Raw genomic sequence first — 17500 nt, 5'->3', positions numbered from 1 at the left:
CTTTCCCCTCCTCAGCCTCGCCTCCACCGTCGCACGCCGCTCACTCGCCCCAACCGCGGCGGTTTCCAAGGGAGGGTTTTGACTTTTTAGTTTCTATTTCTTTTAGGCAGTTCAGTATTAGTATCATATCAACATGTAGCATTTTCCCTAAAATTCCAAACAGAACACCATAACTAACACATGTGTAATATATGTAGTACAATAATATCATCTACAGTTATCATGCTAATACACGACTGTTAATTCTGGTTGGATATATCTAATGCAATCACACCCACACGCACACATAGTTACACACATTTGTGTATGTATACATATGTATATATATATGTACTGCACGTACATCATACATGTATATATGTATTATATCTATATTTACATCTATCTATATATATTGTAACTGTACATGTGTATATATATATATTTGTTGTATCTAAAAACATATGAAAATATATGTGTATGAATGTAAGCATATACATATATATGAACATAAACAAAGTAACTGCTCACAAAGATGAAATGAAATACAGCCACGATATATATACTGTATATGTATGCACGTTTTTATGCTCATCAGTACACGCACGTCAGGACGCCCAAGGCAGTTTCCCAAGGGTACGCCACAACTCAGGTGCAAAAGGGCATTCAAGGTCACAAAACATGACGAGATTTTCTGTTGAAACAATGAGAACGACTCAGTTACTGTACTAAACGCGACAAATTTTGAAATCTTGGGTCCGTTTCTGTTGCAGGTGTTGATGGGAGGGATCGTTTAGGGTATAAAAGAGGACGGACGTCTCCCGGAAGCAGTCACTTCGCCGCCTCTCTCCGCCATGAAGGTCCTCCTGCTCGTCTTCGCCCTCGTCGCCGCCGTCAGGTAGGCCTATATTCATGAACATATTTTCGGATATTGGGAGTAGTACTACATATGTATCGCATAGTGCCCGACAAGCAACATTTTCTAGGATATAATGACAGATACATATACACATATAATACCAAAGAAGTTTTGCACTCGTTAGTCGGTTGCCGAGAGGAGTCGCAGTTACTTGATGTCGAGTGAATCTGTCGAAGGGTTGACGATGTAGGTGCTGCATGCACTGCGGTGAGCCGAACGCCACACTAGTTCACTACTTAGAGAATTGTGAGCATACACAATTCCTGAGACAGGGACCGCCTATAACAGCCGCCGTGCTGGTAAAGAGGTTGTGCGATATGCTTACACCATGGCGGCAGGAGCGCCTACTGGCAATCCCGCCGCCACGGTAAGCACCGAGTGTCAGACAACTAAATGAGACTGACACAGGCCGGGCCATATTTAGAAGGCCCGGGCGAAGCTAGAACTTCGCAATTCATAAAGAAGTTGATGATGTTTCGTGAGTACAACGATTAACACTTTCGAGATTTTCGTCGGAACCGGCAGTTGGGTTTCGATTAAAGTTTCTTGAGTACGGCCCATACTAAGACGGATACCACAGCCTCGTTCTATCATCGTAATATTGAAGGAAATAATCTCTCGTGTCCCCAGTGTACATAAAAAGCCCGTTTGTATATCGCGGACAGTCAAGACGACACAAAAGTGACGCTATCGTTTAAAGGTTTTCCTCAGATACAGGTGATGTCTAAATTCACAAAATATAATATCTGTTGTCATTTGTAAAATCTTATATTTGCAGAATTTTTATATTTTTGTGAATTATTCATTGACTTGAATTGAACAGAATGATAAGACAAGATAAATGATACATAAACAAGAAACAAATTAATATTCCCAACATTCAGCAAGGTATGTCTTTTAACAATTCGCCCAGCATAGAAACTAGGAACTCTCGTTTAATCAGTGGAACTGTGGAGGATCATTCCTCGTAACAGGAAAGAGCCAAAAGAGAGTAATCCCTTGTGAAGACAGCGCCTCTTTCCATGCACGTACCCGGTTCATGTTTATTTCCTTTTACTAATTGTTCCCGCAACGCTGAACACTATTTTATGCCTATGGGGGTTCCCGTTCATGCATATTTATTTGTTTTTTTATTTACATGCTTGTTTCCCCTTCCGCAGCGCCCAGACGGAGCCCTGGTGCCGCTGCGCCGCCTTCGTCACCTACGAGTTCAATGAGATGATGGTATACGAAGCACCGCAGATCATCATCGACTCCTGCCAAGACGACGCCGGACAGTGCAGGGACGCATGCGCCACCGAGGTGTGTTTGGCATATATGTCCATATATGTGTGTGTAATTATGTATATATATGTATATATATGTATGTATGTATATATATATATATGTCTATATATGATTATACATATATGTATGTATGTATATGCGAGTGTATATGTATATGTATATATATTTTTATGATTTCTTTTCTAAAGTAAAATAATGTATCTAGTTATATATTCACATGCAAGTTAGTCATTTTTATTTAAATTTGCCTAAAATCGGCGTTTGACTTATAAAAACAGTGACGAACGGAAATCAGTGCAAGGCCTAAATTGTATCAGATCGTTTTCAAATTTTCTATAAAATCTAGTTTTCGATTCCAAGAAAGTTTAACTTCTAAAACTGCATTAAATCATTACAAACGCAACCGCATGCCTGTATTGCAGCTGAACACCCTTAGCAACAACGGCGACCTGTGGCTGATGCAGGAGAACGGCGTCACCGTCGGCCAGTCCATATGCTCGTCCCTCGCCGATCATCACCTCAACTGGATCGCCAACCATAGGGTAACAGCATCTCCTGTGTTGCAAATATCAACCAAAAGAAGTTGTGATTGTGATTCCTTCCTTGTTTGCTTGAGTGATGAAAACAGGCACATATTAATTAATTCTTGCTTCCGCAGGTGTACGGCTACTTCGAGGTATGCGGCGGCCCCTGGGAGTACGCGGAATTCGCGTCGCAGCAGCTGTTGTGTTGCGACGCAGGCGTTCACGATCACTGCATCGTCAGGAAGTAAAGGGGATTCACATATAAATAAAAGATTTGAATATATTTTTTCTTTCCTTTAACACTCTAACACAATGGTCCCAAACTTTTCTATACTGTGGCCCCCGACCCATACATAATTATCTCCATGGCCCCGGTCAGTGTTTGTCCTCTTTTCAGATTCAGTTATTACGTTATGGATACTGTGATGGTGCCAATAGCTATAGGCCAAGAACACTCTATGGAAATATTACAATGTATTGATACGTGAAAGATAACCTGTAGGTACTGCAGCGCATTAGAAAAATGCGTGAAAATTTACTTCAAAAGAGACTAAAATCGGCTAAGTAACCTTTGGTTAAAAAAATCTACAGTCAACACAGTGCATTATATCTATATACACTATGGAAGGAAAAAGCGTCAGCAGTAACTGCATTGTGGAGTGCTAGTGTTACCGGAGTGCGACAAAATCCAGCAGAATTCGAAGTCATAATTTCCATATTGCTTCATTCCAATATCATGATAGTACACGTTTATCTAGAAAAAAATAAAAATAAGGAGCGTGTGTCTGCGAGAAAGACAAAGAGAGGGGGAGAACTCAGTAAATATTAAAAACAAAAACAATGATGAAAAAATATCCTTCGAACCGGATACGAACTAGTGACCTATGGATGTCTGCTTCACAATCAATTACAGTTCACCGTGTGAGGCCCCTAGGCCTCCTAGCCTCTGTGCCTCTTCCTTTCTCTCTCCTAGCCTCTGTGCCTCTTCCTTTCCCTCTCTTAGCCTCTGTGTCTCTTCCTTTCCCTCTCCTAGCCTCTGTGCCTCTTCCTTTCCCTCTCCTAGCCTCTGTGCCTCTTCCTTTCCCTCTCTTAGCCTCTGTGTCTCTTCCTTTCCCTCTCCTAGCCTCTGTGCCTCTTCCTTTCCCTCTCCTAGCCTCTGTGCCTCTTCCTTTCCCTCTCCTAGCCTCTGTGCCTCCTTCTTTCCCTCTCCTAGCCCCTGTGCCTCTTCCTTTCCCTCTCCTAGCCTCTGTGCCTCTTCCTTTCCCTCTCCTAGCCTCTGTGCCTCTTCCTTTCCCTCTCCTAGCCTCTGTGCCTCTTCCTTTCCCTCTCCTAGCCTCTGTGCCTCTTCCTTTCCCTCTCCTAGCCTCTGTGCCTCTTCCTTTCCCTCTCCTAGCCTCTGTGCCTCTTACTTTCCCTCTCCTAGCCTCTGTGCCTCTTCCTTTCCCTCTCCTAGCCTCTGTGCCTCTTCCTTTCCCTCTCCTAGCCTCTGTGTTTCTTCCTTTCCCTCTCCTAGCCTCTGTGTCTCTTCCTTTCCCTCTCCTAGCCTCTGTGTTTCTTCCTTTCCCTCTCCTAGCCTCTGTGCCTCCTCCTTTCCCTCTCCTAGCCTCTATGTCTCTTCCTTTCCCTCTCCTAGCCTCTGTGCCTCTTCCTTTCCCTCTCCTAGCCTCTGTGCCTCTTCCTTTCTCTCTCCTAGCCTCTGTGCCTCTTCCTTTCCCTCTCTTAGCCTCTGTGTCTCTTCCTTTCCCTCTCCTAGCCTCTGTGCCTCTTCCTTTCCCTCTCCTAGCCTCTGTGCCTCTTCCTTTCCCTCTCTTAGCCTCTGTGTCTCTTCCTTTCCCTCTCCTAGCCTCTGTGCCTCTTCCTTTCCCTCTCCTAGCCTCTGTGCCTCTTCCTTTCCCTCTCCTAGCCTCTGTGCCTCCTTCTTTCCCTCTCCTAGCCCCTGTGCCTCTTCCTTTCCCTCTCCTAGCCTCTGTGCCTCTTCCTTTCCCTCTCCTAGCCTCTGTGCCTCTTCCTTTCCCTCTCCTAGCCTCTGTGCCTCTTCCTTTCCCTCTCCTAGCCTCTGTGCCTCTTCCTTTCCCTCTCCTAGCCTCTGTGCCTCTTCCTTTCCCTCTCCTAGCCTCTGTGCCTCTTACTTTCCCTCTCCTAGCCTCTGTGCCTCTTCCTTTCCCTCTCCTAGCCTCTGTGCCTCTTCCTTTCCCTCTCCTAGCCTCTGTGCCTCTTCCTTTCCCTCTCCTAGCCTCTGTGCCTCTTCCTTTCCCTCTCCTAGCCTCTGTGCCTCTTCCTCTCTCTCTCCTAGCCTCTGTGCCTCTTCCTTTCCCTCTCCTAGCCTCTGTGCCTCTTCCTTTCCCTCTCCTAGCCTCTGTGCCTCTTCCTTTCCCTCTCCTAGCCTCTGTGCCTCTTCCTTTCCCTCTCCTAGCATTTTTTCTCCTCCTTTCCCTCTCCTAGCCTCTGTGTCTCTTCCTTTCCCTCTCCTAGCCTCTGTGCCTCTTCCTTTCCCTCTCCTAGCCTCTGTGCCTCTTCCTTTCCCTCTCCTAGCCTCTGTGCCTCTTCCTTTCCCTCTCCTAGCCTCTGTGCCTCTTCCTTTCTCTCTCCTAGCCTCTGTATCTCTTCCTTTCCCTCTCCTAGCCTCTGTGTCTCTTCCTTTCCCTCTCCTAGCCTCTTTGTCTCTTCCTTTCCCTCTCCTAGCCTCTGTGCCTCTTCCTTTCCCTCTCCTAGCCTCTGTGCCTCCTCATTTCCCTCTCCTAGCCTCTGTGTCTCTTCCTTTCCCTCTCCTAGCCTCTGTGTCTCTTCCTTAGCCCTCTCCTAGCCTCTGTGCCTCCTCCTTTCCCTCTCCTAGCCTCTGTGCCTCTTCCTTTCCCTCTCCTAGCCTCTGTGCCTCTTCCTTTCCCTCTCCTAGCCTCTGTGTCTCTTCCTTTCCCTCCCCTAGCCTCTGTGCCTCTTCCTTTCCCTCTCCTAGCCTCTGTACCTCTTCCTTTCCCTCTCCTAGCCTCTGTGCCTCTTCCTTTCCCTCTCCTAGCCTCTGTGCCTCTTCCTTTCCCTCTCCTAGCCTCTGTGCCTCTTCCTTTCCCTCTCCTAGCCTCTGTGCCTCTTCCTTTCCCTCTCCTAGCCTCTGTGCCTCTTCCTTTCCCTCCCCTACCCTCTGTGCCTCTTCCTTTCCCTCTCCTAGCCTCTGTGCCTCTTCCTTTCCCTCTCCTAGCCTCTGTGCCTCTTCCTTTCCCTCTCCTAGCCTCTGTGTCTCTTCCTTTCCCTCTCCTAGCCTCTGTGCCTCTTTCTTTCCCTCTCCTAGCCTCTGTGCCTCTTCCTTTCCCTCCCCTAGCCTCTGTGCCTCTTCCTTTCCCTCTCCTAGCCTCTGTGTCTCTTCCTTTCCCTCTCCTAGCCTCTGTGCCTCCTCCTTTCCCTCTCCTAGCCTCTATGTCTCTTCCTTTCCCTCTCCTAGCCTCTGTGCCTCTTCCTTTCCCTCTCCTAGCCTCTGTGCCTCTTCCTTTCCCTCTCCTAGCCTCTGTGCCTCTTCCTTTCCCTCTCCTAGCCTCTGTGCCTCTTCCTTTCCCTCTCCTAGCATTTTTTCTCCTCCTTTCCCTCTCCTAGCCTCTGTGTCTCTTCCTTTCCCTCTCCTAGCCTCTGTGCCTCCTCCTTTCCCTCTCCTAGCCTCTATGTCTCTTCCTTTCCCTCTCCTAGCCTCTGTGCCTCTTCCTTTCCCTCTCCTAGCCTCTGTGCCTCTTCCTTTCCCTCCCCTAGCCTCTGTGCCTCTTCCTTTCCCTCTCCTAGCCTCTGTGGCTCTTCCTTTCCCTCTCCTAGCCTCTGTGTTTCTTCCTTTCCCTCTCCTAGCCTCTGTGTCTCTTCCTTTCCCTCTCCTAGCCTCTGTGCCTCTTCCTTTCCCTCTCCTAGCCTCTGTACCTCTTCCTTTCCCTCTCCTAGCCTCTGTGCCTCTTCCTTTCCCTCTCCTAGCCTCTGTGCCTCTTCCTTTCCCTCTCCTAGCCTCTGTGCCTCTTCCTTTCGCTCTCTTAGCCTAGCCTAGCATCTGTTTGTTTTTTGTCTTACTTCAGTTGCTCTTTTCTCCTATTCTGTTATTCTACACTGTCCTTTTACTCTTTCCTCTCTCTGGTAACTTTTATATTCTGTGTGTTTGCCCTATATCCAAAATATTTCCTCTCATACCTAAAAGATTTCCTAGACTTAAGCCTCCATGCCTATCTAGTGATGGTCTTTTTTTTCCATTCCTTCTTCTTCCACTCCTTTTTCCTCCGCCCTAAGCCTTGTTCCTGTTCCTTTTACTTCAGTCTATCCCTTCCTTAACCTACATCCTGCCCTAAATCCTGGCCACGGAAAAGTAGGAAGATCCTGGAGGATATATGACATACGTATCGGCTGTCACTCCCCATATCTTATACCCTTTCAGATGTTCATTCTGGCCATTAGACTGGCATTTTATTAAAATTATTGTACATTTTAAAGTAAAAAAAAAAATTTCAATGATTAACGCCTCCTTTTTAATTTTTATTTGTCGGGGCTTTTAGATATTTTTTTTTTTGTTTACCAGAGTGCCGCCCTTAATTGTTTGTTTTTAAATTAAATTTATTTGCCAAGCATGATTTTAGTTTTGCTATTTATATATTTTTATCTTACCTGCTCATTTTATAGTTTGTTTGCTGAACCAACAGAAGCTTTGAGTGCCTGTTTGTTTGTTTGTTTTAATTTCTAGTCACAAATGTTTTTGGTATCTTTTCCTCTTTTGTTAATTATCAAGCATTGACTTTATACCTTATATTATGTTCTGTGATAACTTTTATTATTTTTATGATTCTAGATGGCTTTTTGTTCGTTTTATCTTTTCAGTTTTATTATTTGTGATTTTTATAATTAAGTTTTACTTTTTACCAGTTCTGTAGTGTGTTTTATCTTATCCCCAAAACAAATTGTATTATAGATATTCCTTTTTATCGAAAACTTTGTATTCCTTTGTTTCCCCTCGCGTATATAAAGGGGGGGGGGGGGGTGATTCCGACTAATAAACAGTGTTAAGACCGAACGTGTATTTTGTGTGTCCTTCAGGGATCTTGCAGTGAGACGGCGTCGAACCGGAGAAAAGGTTGTATCTGACTTCATGATTTGCCTTACTTTGTGAAAGCTGGGTGTGAATACACTCACCACTCGACCTCATAGATGCCCACACTTCCTTGAGGGCTTATAAGGGAACCTAGATACTTTTTTTTTTTTTTTTTTTTTTCACGGGGTAAACAGGGCCCACCTACCCAGGCCCTTATTCTCTCGACCGGCTTCACGGGCATCATCACTTCAAGGATGCATTCATGAGAGGCCCCCTCCCACAGATACCCTTACAACCGCTCTACCAACTGAGCTAATATTACAAGTACCACCTCCGACTTTCCCTTCCTCTGCCTCGCCTCCACCGTCGCGCGCAGCTCACTCGCTCCCAAACGCGACGGTTTCCAAGTAAGGTTTTTAGTTTTTAGTGTTTTCTCTTAGGCAGTTCATTATTAGTTAATCGATATGATTTTACGGAAGTAATATTTTCGCTAAAATCCCTACCGACCATCATAACTAACATGAGTAGTATGTTGCCAATAAGTATTGCATGATGATTTCAGATATTTATTAATGCATTCCATATTACATTCCTGCTAGTACACGACTGTCAGTTCTGGTTGGAAATATCTAATGCAATCACAAACGCACATACACACGTGCACACATCCACACACGCATACGTATATATGTGTTTGTGTGTGTATGTACATACATCATACATGCATATACATATGCGTTCCTCACCACTTCCAGCTTTAGCGTCCTCCGCCTCCAGTTCAGTATTAGTATTATATCTACATGAAACATTTCCCCTAAAATTCCAACAGGACACTATAACTAATACATGTGTAATATGTGTAGTGCATGATGATTCCAGATATTTGTTCATGTATTCCATATCATAATCAGTTCTCATGCTAGTACACGACTGTCAGATCTGGTTAGATATATATAATGGAATCACATACACCCACACACACATTTATACATGTACTTGCGTGTATATATATATATATATATATATATATATATATATATACTATATATATATACATATATATATGCATATATATATATGTACTGTGCATACATCATCCATGTATCTATATTCATTATATCTATATATATCTATATATATGTATATATGTGTGTTTGTATGTGTTTGTATATAAAAATATATGAATATATATATATATGTATGAATGTACGCATGTAACTAAACAAAGAAACGTGCACACAAAAATGTAAAGAAGCACAGCCATATATGTACTGTGTATATGTAAGTACATTTTTATTCTAATCAGTACACACACGTGCGGACGCCAAGGCAGTTATGTACTTTTCCCAAGGGTACGGCACAGCTCAGGTGCAAGAGGGCATTCAAGGTCGCAAAACGTGGAAGTTCGAGAATTAAATTTTGAAAAGACATGGGCGACTGGGTATGCAATAAGCTAACATTTTTAAAGGAAAGAGTTGCAAAATTTACAAGAGAAATGTTGAATTTTCTATTATAACGAAACGATTCGGTTACTGTACTATGCATGACAAAACTGAATCTCTCGTATTCTTGAATGTCACTAAAATCTTTCATTCTTACAAATCAGTATTCTAAAAAATTACCGAATAAAAAAATTAAAAACACTTATTTTGCTGAGCCAAATTTTGTTTCGTTCAGATTTTGTTCCGAATGTAAAACTTCTATATTTGAAAATACTGTATACCCGTTAAATAAATCATGCAAATCAAGCGAAGACAATAGATATCTGAGAAAACGTTTCATAATGATCTGTTGTCCAAGACGAACTAATGAAAGTGAATTAACTGCAGTCATGGGCAAGATGACGTTTATGACCATGAAAATGATAATCACGGCAATAAAAACTATCCTTCGAACCGGATTCGAACCAGTGACCTATGGATGTCTGCTTCTGAACCAACTACAGTCCACCGCTCTACCAACTGAGCTATCGAAGGAGCTGCTTATTACATGTACCACCTCCAACTTTCCTTTCCTCTGCATCGCCTCCACCGTCGCGCGCCGCTCACATGCTCCCAAAGGCGACGGTTTCTAGGCCAGAGTTTTTTTTAAATTTATATCGAGGTACCTAGTTATCTTACAACAGATAGTGAGAGAGAGAGAGAGAGAGAGAGAGAGAGAGAGAGAGAGAGAGAGAGAGAGAGAGAGAGAGAGAGAGAGAGAGAGAGAGAGAGAAACCTAATAAATTATAGAATAAAAATATCCTTCGAACCGGATTTGAACCAGTGACCTATGGATTTCTGCTTCACAACCAACTACAGTCCACCGCTCTACCAACTGAGCTATCGAAGGAGCTGGTACTAATATGCACCAGCTTTCCCTTCCTCTGCCTCGCCTCCACCGTCGCGCGCCGCTCACTCGCTCCCAACGGCGACGGTTTCCAAGCGAGGTTTTGAATTTTTAGTTTCTATTTCTTTTAGGCAGTTCAGTATTAGTATTATATCCACATGTAGCATTTTCCCTAAAATTACAACAGAGCACCACAACTAATACATGTGTAATATTTGTAGTACACTACAATAATAAATTGCATGATTGCATGATGATTTCAGATATTTGTTCATGCATTCCAAATCAATTTCAGTTCTTATGTTAGTACACGACTGCCAGTTCTGGTTGGATATATCTAATGCAATCACACACACACGCACACACAAGGTCACACACATGCGTGTATGTATATATCTATATACATGTACATACATCATACATGTATAAATGATATATCTATATTTATATCTATCTTTATATTTATATGTGCGTGTGTATATGTGTGTATGTGTTTGTTGTATCTAAAATATATGAATATACATATATAAATGTATGTATATATACATATAAATGAACATAACCAAAGTAACGTGCACACAAAGATGAAATGAAACACGGCCACAGTATATGTACTGTGTATGTAGGTATGTACGTTTTTATTCTCATCAGTACACGCATTGAGGACGCCTAAGGGAGTTTTGTACGTTTCCCAAGGGTACGCCACACCTCGGGTTGGTTAAATGACAATTTGAAGAGATTGATGGGTGTGCAATTGACTTATTTCTAATAATTATAAGAGAAGAGAGTTGAAGAATTTACAAGAAAACTATTGTATTTTCTACAATAGCAGATAACGACTCGGTTACTGCACTATACACGACAAAGCTGAATCTCTCTATTCTTGTTCTTGTTATTTTACTCTTGGAGATCACTGTTACCTAGCATTCTTACAAATCAGCATTCTAAGAATTACTGCATAATTTTATTTTTCGTGAATCAAATTTTGTTTCGTTCGGATATTTTGTTCCAATGTAAAATTTCTTAATTGAAAATCCTGCACATACTGTACGTTAAGTCAATAAATGCAAATCAAGCGAAACCAATGGATATCTCAGAATAATTTTAGACTTTATACTATTCTAAATACATTCGAATTTATTGTCACATGTGTATTTTGTATTATTCTTTATGCTTTTTTCCATTCTGTACTGCTAGTATTTTATTGATTCTTGTGTCTTTTCTTCTGTTCGTGAGTAAGCAAGAATGACCTCATCGCCTGCACGATTATGTAAATCCGTCTTGACAACTATTTTGAAAATCTGGGTCCGTTTCTGTTGCAGGTGTTGATGGGAGAGTCCGTTTATGATATAAAAGAGGACGGACGTCTCCCGGAAGCATTCACTTCGCCGTCTCCCTCCACCATGAAGGTCCTCCTGCTCGTCTTCGTTCTCGTCGCCGCCGTCAGGTAGATCCTCTTCTCTTTGCTGTGTGTTATTCACCGTCAAACACAGGGCTATATTCATGAACATTTTTTTCGGATATTGGGAATAGTGCTACATATGTATCGCCTAGTGCCCGACAAGGAACATTTTCTAGGAGATAGTGACAGATACATAAACACATATAATACCAACGAAGTTTTGCACTCATTGTCGTTAGTCGGTTGCCGAGAGGAGTCGCAATTACTTGATGTCGAGTGATTCTGTCGAATGGCTAACGATGTTTCGTTAGTACAACGATTAACACTTGCGAGATTTTCGTCGGAACCGGCAGTTGGGTTTCGATGAAAGTTTTTTTGAGTACGGTCCATACTGAGATAGATACCACAGCCTCATTCTGTCGTCTTAATATTGAAAGAAATAGTCTCTCGTATCCCCAGTGTACATGAAAAGGCCGTTTGTATATCGCGGACAGTCAAGGCGACACAAAACTGACGTTATCGTTTAAAGGTTTTCCTCAGATACAGGTGATGTCTAAATTCACAAAACATAATATCTGTTGTCATTTGTAAAATCTTATATTTGCAGAATTTCTCTTTTTGTGTGAATGATTCATTGTTCCATTAACTTCCATTGGTCAGAGTGATGGAAGCTAGTCAAAGGTATGAGTCTTTAAACAATACGCCCGGCATAGAAACTTAAAAAGCATTAAAGTTTGATCAGTGGAACTGTGCAGGATCATTCCTCGCAACAGGCTCTTTACCCCAGGCTCCATTTTGGGCCAAAAGAGAGTAATCCCTTGTGAAGACAGCGCCTCTTTCCATGCACGTACCCGGTTCACGTTTATTTCCTTTTACTAATTGTTCCCGCAACGCTGAAAGCTATTTCATCCCTATGGTGGGTCCCGTTCATGTATATTATTTTTTACATGCTTGTTTCCCCTTCCGCAGCGCCCAGACGGAGCCCCGGTGCCGCTGCGCCGCCTTCATCACCTTTGATTTCGACGAAATGATGGTGTACGAGGCCCCCGAAATCACTATCGACTCCTGCCAAGACGACGCAGGACAGTGCAAGGAGGCATGCGCTACCGAGGTGTGTTTTGTATATATATGTATGTATATATATGTATAAATGTGTGTGTGTGTGTGTGTGTGTGTGTGTGTGTGTGTGTAGTGTGTAATATATATATATATATATATATATATATATATATATATATGTAATTAGGTATATATTTAAAATCATATATATGTATATATATTTATATGTAGATGTGTGTGTATATATATGTATTATATATATATGTATATATATGTATTATATATATGTATATATGTACTTTATATATGTGAGTGTGCACGCACGTGCGCGCGTGTGTATGTAAAGTAAAATAATGTATCTAGTAATATGTCATTCACATGCAAGTTAGTTATTTTGATTTAAGTTTGCCTAAAATCGGTGTTCGACTTATAAAAGCAGTGACGAGCTGAAATCAGTGCAAGGCCTAAATTGTATCAAATCACTTTCAAATATTCCATAAAATCTGGTTTTCGATTCCAGGAAAGTTGAACCTCTAAAATTGCAACAACACAAAATCAACACGTAAAGGTGTATAAAACCGTATGCCTATGTTGCAGCTGAACACCCTTAGCAACAATGGCGACCTGTGGCTGGTGCAGGAGAACGGCGTCACCGTCGGCCAGTACATATGCTCGTTCCTCGCCAATTACAACATCAACTGGATCGACAATCACAAGGTAATAGCATTTCCTATGTTGCAAATATCAACCAAGAGAAGTTGTGATTGTGATTCCTTCCTTGTTTGCTTGAGTGATGAAAGCAGGCACATCTTGAAGATAATTCATTCTCGCTCTCGCAGGTGTACGGCTACTTCGAGGTGTGCGGCGGCCCCTGGGAGTACGCGCAATTCACGTCGCAGCAGATGTTGTGTTGTGGCGCAGGCGTGCACGAGCATTGCATCTCATAAAGGGGATTCACGTATACTATTGAAGGAGTCGCAACGTTTTTTTTTTTTTTCTTGTTGCATAAATAAAACAATTAAATACATTTTCTCCGTTTTTCTAACGCAATGGTCCTAAACTTTTCTATTCTGTAGCCCACACATAATTATTTCCCCGTCCAGTGTCTGTCCTCTTTTCAGATTCATTTATCACGTTATGAATACTGTGATGGTGCCAACAGCTATAGGACAATAACACTACATGGAAATATTCTAATGTATTGATATGTGGTACAGTATGTAAATATATGTTGCAACTGCATTGCATTAGAAAAAAATGCATGAACATTGACTTCAAACGAGAAGAAAATCGAAAGTAACTTTTGGTTAAAGCTGCAGTTAATGCAGTGCATTATATCTACATGCAGTATGGAAGGAAAATAGCATCAGCAGGACCTGCAATGTGACTAAGTATTAGAGGCACAATCTGTTCAGGGTCACGAGTTGACCTTGACCGGTTTCCATTTTTCTATTGTAACTTTTCAGATCATTAAAAGAAACATTGCATTATAGATTTTAACAAATCTTTACAAAGTAGGATACATTTCGTGAGGAAAAATACAAATCAGTTTTTTTTTTATTTCTTTTTCTTTTATTTTTTTTTTTTTTTCTTATACTAAGTATACATCTTAAATAAATCTATCAGTATGGTGTATTAGAGAAATAAAGGAATACAAGAAATTGATAAATAGAAACCTTATGATTTACCATCAAATGAAATAATAATAGACGTAAATTTAGCAACAATTTTAACGCAAGTTTTGATCTACAACAGTTTCCCCCTAACGTTTTCTGTGGTTCTTGTGAGTTTTTTTTTTTTCTTATTCTTTTACTTATATGCATTTTTCTATTTCATAGAAGGAATAATAAACAAATTATATTTTTGTCAGTTGATTTCCATTATTTTTACGTTTTTCCATGAATTCATCTGAGTTTGAATACGTTTGTATGTCTTTTAAATTTCACGACTAATATCATATAATTAAAATGAAAATGTAAAATAGGATTATTCATCTCTTTCTCTCTCTCTCTCTCTCTCTCTCTCTCTCTCTCTCTCTCTCTCTCTCTCTCTTTCTCATTACATTACTTATAAAAACACTTATGTCTGTGTGTTTGCACTTATAAAAACACTTAAATCCTACATACATATTAATTCATACCAATGATTAAAACGAAATCCATAATCACAACTTTTATTCACAAACATTACACATATTCCGAACTTATATCGACCAAAAAAAAAAAATATATGATGAAAATTCAGCAGAGAATCATCACCATCATCATCACCATCATCGTCACCATCACCGTTACGGAGATCGTCACGCTTCATCATCACTATCATCACCATAATTTATTCGGAAATACAGTGAACGTGATTTCCTCCATCACAACATAACATCTGCTGTGATTCCACGCCTGTGTATTCCCAGGCACCGCCACATACCTCGTTGTAGCCGTATACCTGTAAAAATCGTGGTGTTTAGGTGTTGAAGGTGATGGTGGTGGTGTTGTTGTAGGTGATGGTGGTGGTGTTGATGGTGGTGGTGATGTTGTTGTAGGTGATGGTGGTGGTGTTGATGGTGGTGGTGATGTTGTTGTAGGTGATGGTGGTGGTGTTGATGGTGGTGGTGATGTTGTTGTAGGTGATGGTGGTGGTGTTGATGGTGGTGGTGATGTTGCTGAAGGGGATGTTGTTGAAGGTGATGGCTGTGATGTTGTTGTAGGTGATGGTGGTGGTGTTGATGGTGGTGGTGATGCTGTTGAAGGTGATGTTGAAGATGATGGTGTTGGTGATGTTGAAGGTGAAGGTGATGATGGTGTTGGTGATGTTGAAGGTGAAGGTGATGGCGGTGGTGGTGATGTTGAAGGTGAAGATGATGCCGGTGGAGGTGATGTTGAAGGTTAAGGTGATGGCGGTGATGGTGATGTTGAATGTGATGGTGGTGGTGTTGATGGTGTGGATAGTAATAGTAATGGTGGTGATGTTGAAGGAAATAATGGTGGTAGTGGGGATGAAATGTTGATGATGGTGGTGATGTCGAAGGTGATGTTGATGGTGGTGATGATGAGGATGATGGTGGTGGTGATATTAAAGATGATAATAGTTGAAGCTAATGGTAATGATGGTTGGGACGAAGGTAATGGTGGTGGTAATGAGGATAGTTGTGGTGGTGGTGGCAGTGGTGGTGATGTTGAATTTGGTGATGGTAGTGGTAGTGGTGGTGATGATAATAAAAGTGCTGGTGGTGACAATGCTCCTGAAAGTTATGATAATAATCACTGCTTCTGGTTTTACTAATTTGAGTCAATTATTCTAGCGTTTGATTTAAATAACGAGATCCATGATAGTTTGATTACAATAATGATAGTAATAAGAAAGATAATGATAATGATTATGATAATAACTGTAATGATAATAATAATAACAATGATAATAATAATAATAATAATAATAATAATAATAATAATAATAATAATAATGATAGTAATAATGACAACAACAACAACAACAAAAACAATGATAATAATAATTATTATAATAATGACAACAATATTATTGACAATGATACTGATAACAACAAAAATAAAAATGATAATAACAGCAATAATCTTGATAATAATAATAATAATAATAATCATAATAACATCACCACACATAACAACAGAACACACAACATAACAGCAGAACATAAACAGCATTACACACAAAGAAAATAATATGTAAAATACCCACCTTATGGTTGTTTATCGAGAAAAAGTAATGGTCAGCGAGATATTGGCAGATATACTGACCGACTGTGCTTCCGCTCTCCTGTACTGCCCAAAGATCTCCGTTGTTGCTCATCTCGTTAAGCTGGTGATGGTAAGAGCGTTTGATAGATAGATGGATAGATTGGTAAGGAGAGGTAGGTTGATGGATAGATTGGTAAGGAGAGGTAGGTTGATAGGTAGGTTGGGTAGGGAGAGGTGGGTTGATGGATAGATTGGTAAGGAGAGGTAGGTTGATGGATAGGTTGGGTAGGGAGAGGTGGGTTGATAGATGAGGGGTAGATTGGTAGGGAGAGGTAGGTTGATGGATAGGTTGGGTAAGGAGAGGTAGGTTGATAGATAGGTTGTTAGAGGTAAGTTGATAGATGGATGGGAGGTAGATGGATAGATAGGTAGGTAGGTGAAAGATTGAGAGATAGATGGATGGACAGAGGGAGATGGATAAAGATAGGAGGTAGATGGATATAGGTAAGACAGAGCCACTGTAGATGGATAGAAATAGGTTAGTAGAGAATAGTAGGTAGGTAGGTAGAGAGAAAGAGAGAGAGAGAGAGAGAGAGAGAGAGAGAGAGAGAGAGAGAGAGAGAGAGAGAGAGAGAGAGAGAGAAACAGACAGACAGAAAGGAAGGGAATGAAAAGAATAGGCAGAGAAAGAGAGAAAGAGAGAGAGAGAGAGACAGAGAGAGAAAAAGGGAGGGAAAGGGATAGGCTGAAAAAGAGAGAAAGAGAGAGAGAAGAGAGAGAAGAAAGAGAGAGGGAGATAGATAGATAGATAGATAGAGAGAGAGAGAGAGAGAGAGAGAGAGAGAGAGAGAGAGAGAGAGAGAGAGAGAGAGAGAGAGAGAGAGAGAGAGAGAAAAGGAAGGGAGGAAAAGTAACAGGCAGAGAAAGAGAGAAAGAGACAGAGAGATAAGAAGGGGGGAGAACAGACAGAGAGAGGAAAAAAGAGGCAATAATTCACAAGCCTAATTGGGTGAGGTCATCGCCACAACCCCCCAGATATTAAGCAAAAAAGTCAAATTAAAATAAGCGAAAACTTTCTAAACAAAGTAGCATCACCAAAATATCGAAAATATAAAAAGAGAAAAGAAAATGGAAAGATAATTAACAGAAAATAACACACAAAACAACAGCGAATTACGTCGACTCTCACCTCATTCACACAACTGTTCCGACACATCTTGGCTTCGTCTTCGCAAGAGCTGATGG

General features: G+C 41.2%; 3 protein-coding genes and 2 non-coding genes across 5 annotated transcripts in view; 2 read left to right on the top strand and 3 right to left on the bottom strand.

The window, feature by feature from the left end:
- Window positions 1–785: 785 nt before the first annotated feature.
- On the top strand, window positions 786–2992 carry LOC125035317. The gene is made up of 4 exons (XM_047627621.1): window positions 786–877; window positions 2059–2200; window positions 2608–2727; window positions 2844–2992. Exons 1-4 carry the CDS (start codon window positions 834–836, stop codon window positions 2955–2957), a joined length of 420 nt encoding a protein of 139 aa, XP_047483577.1. The 5' UTR covers window positions 786–833; the 3' UTR covers window positions 2958–2992.
- An 82-nt stretch (window positions 2993–3074) lies between these two features.
- On the top strand, window positions 3075–13567 carry LOC125034888. The gene is made up of 5 exons (XM_047626936.1): window positions 3075–3083; window positions 11401–11525; window positions 12450–12591; window positions 13137–13256; window positions 13379–13567. The coding sequence occupies exons 1-5, from the start codon at window positions 3075–3077 to the stop codon at window positions 13484–13486; spliced, it is 504 nt and encodes a 167-aa protein (XP_047482892.1). The 3' UTR covers window positions 13487–13567.
- Window positions 9637–9726, bottom strand: Trnay-gua. Its single transcript is given in 2 exon segments — window positions 9637–9672; window positions 9690–9726. It is a non-coding gene; the product is annotated as a tRNA-Tyr (tRNA).
- Window positions 9992–10081, bottom strand: Trnay-gua. The gene is given in 2 exon segments: window positions 9992–10027; window positions 10045–10081. It is a non-coding gene; the product is annotated as a tRNA-Tyr (tRNA).
- A 1165-nt stretch (window positions 13568–14732) lies between the features above and the next one.
- Window positions 14733–17500, bottom strand: part of LOC125035320 — a 3658-nt gene continuing 890 nt past the window's right edge. Inside the window, exons 2-4 of the mRNA XM_047627625.1 lie at window positions 17445–17500; window positions 16257–16376; window positions 14733–14984 (exon numbers count right to left, since the gene is read on the bottom strand). The exon at window positions 17445–17500 is cut by the window's right edge and continues 86 nt beyond it. Coding sequence (XP_047483581.1) covers window positions 14874–14984; window positions 16257–16376; window positions 17445–17500 — 287 coding nt within the window. The 3' untranslated portion in view covers window positions 14733–14873. The remainder of the gene's footprint in view (window positions 14985–16256; window positions 16377–17444) is intronic.

This window comes from Penaeus chinensis, chromosome 19 (genome assembly GCF_019202785.1).
Source record: "Penaeus chinensis breed Huanghai No. 1 chromosome 19, ASM1920278v2, whole genome shotgun sequence".
In the NCBI taxonomy this organism is placed as follows: domain Eukaryota; kingdom Metazoa; phylum Arthropoda; class Malacostraca; order Decapoda; family Penaeidae; genus Penaeus; species Penaeus chinensis.
Note: the sequence above shows the minus strand (reverse complement) of the source record. Positions and strands in the feature narration are given on the sequence as shown.

Bases quoted from the DNA above. Each gene is read 5' to 3' on its own strand.
- LOC125035317 (XM_047627621.1), top strand. From the start codon at position 834: ATGAAGGTCCTCCTGCTCGTCTTCGCCCTCGTCGCCGCCGTCAG. The intron at 878-2,058 runs GTAGGCCTATAT...CCCCTTCCGCAG, and splicing joins GCCCTCGTCGCCGCCGTCAG to CGCCCAGACGGAGCCCTGGT. The intron at 2,201-2,607 runs GTGTGTTTGGCA...CCTGTATTGCAG, and splicing joins GGGACGCATGCGCCACCGAG to CTGAACACCCTTAGCAACAA.
- LOC125034888 (XM_047626936.1), top strand. The intron at 11,526-12,449 runs GTAGATCCTCTT...CCCCTTCCGCAG, and splicing joins GTTCTCGTCGCCGCCGTCAG to CGCCCAGACGGAGCCCCGGT. The intron at 12,592-13,136 runs GTGTGTTTTGTA...CCTATGTTGCAG, and splicing joins AGGAGGCATGCGCTACCGAG to CTGAACACCCTTAGCAACAA.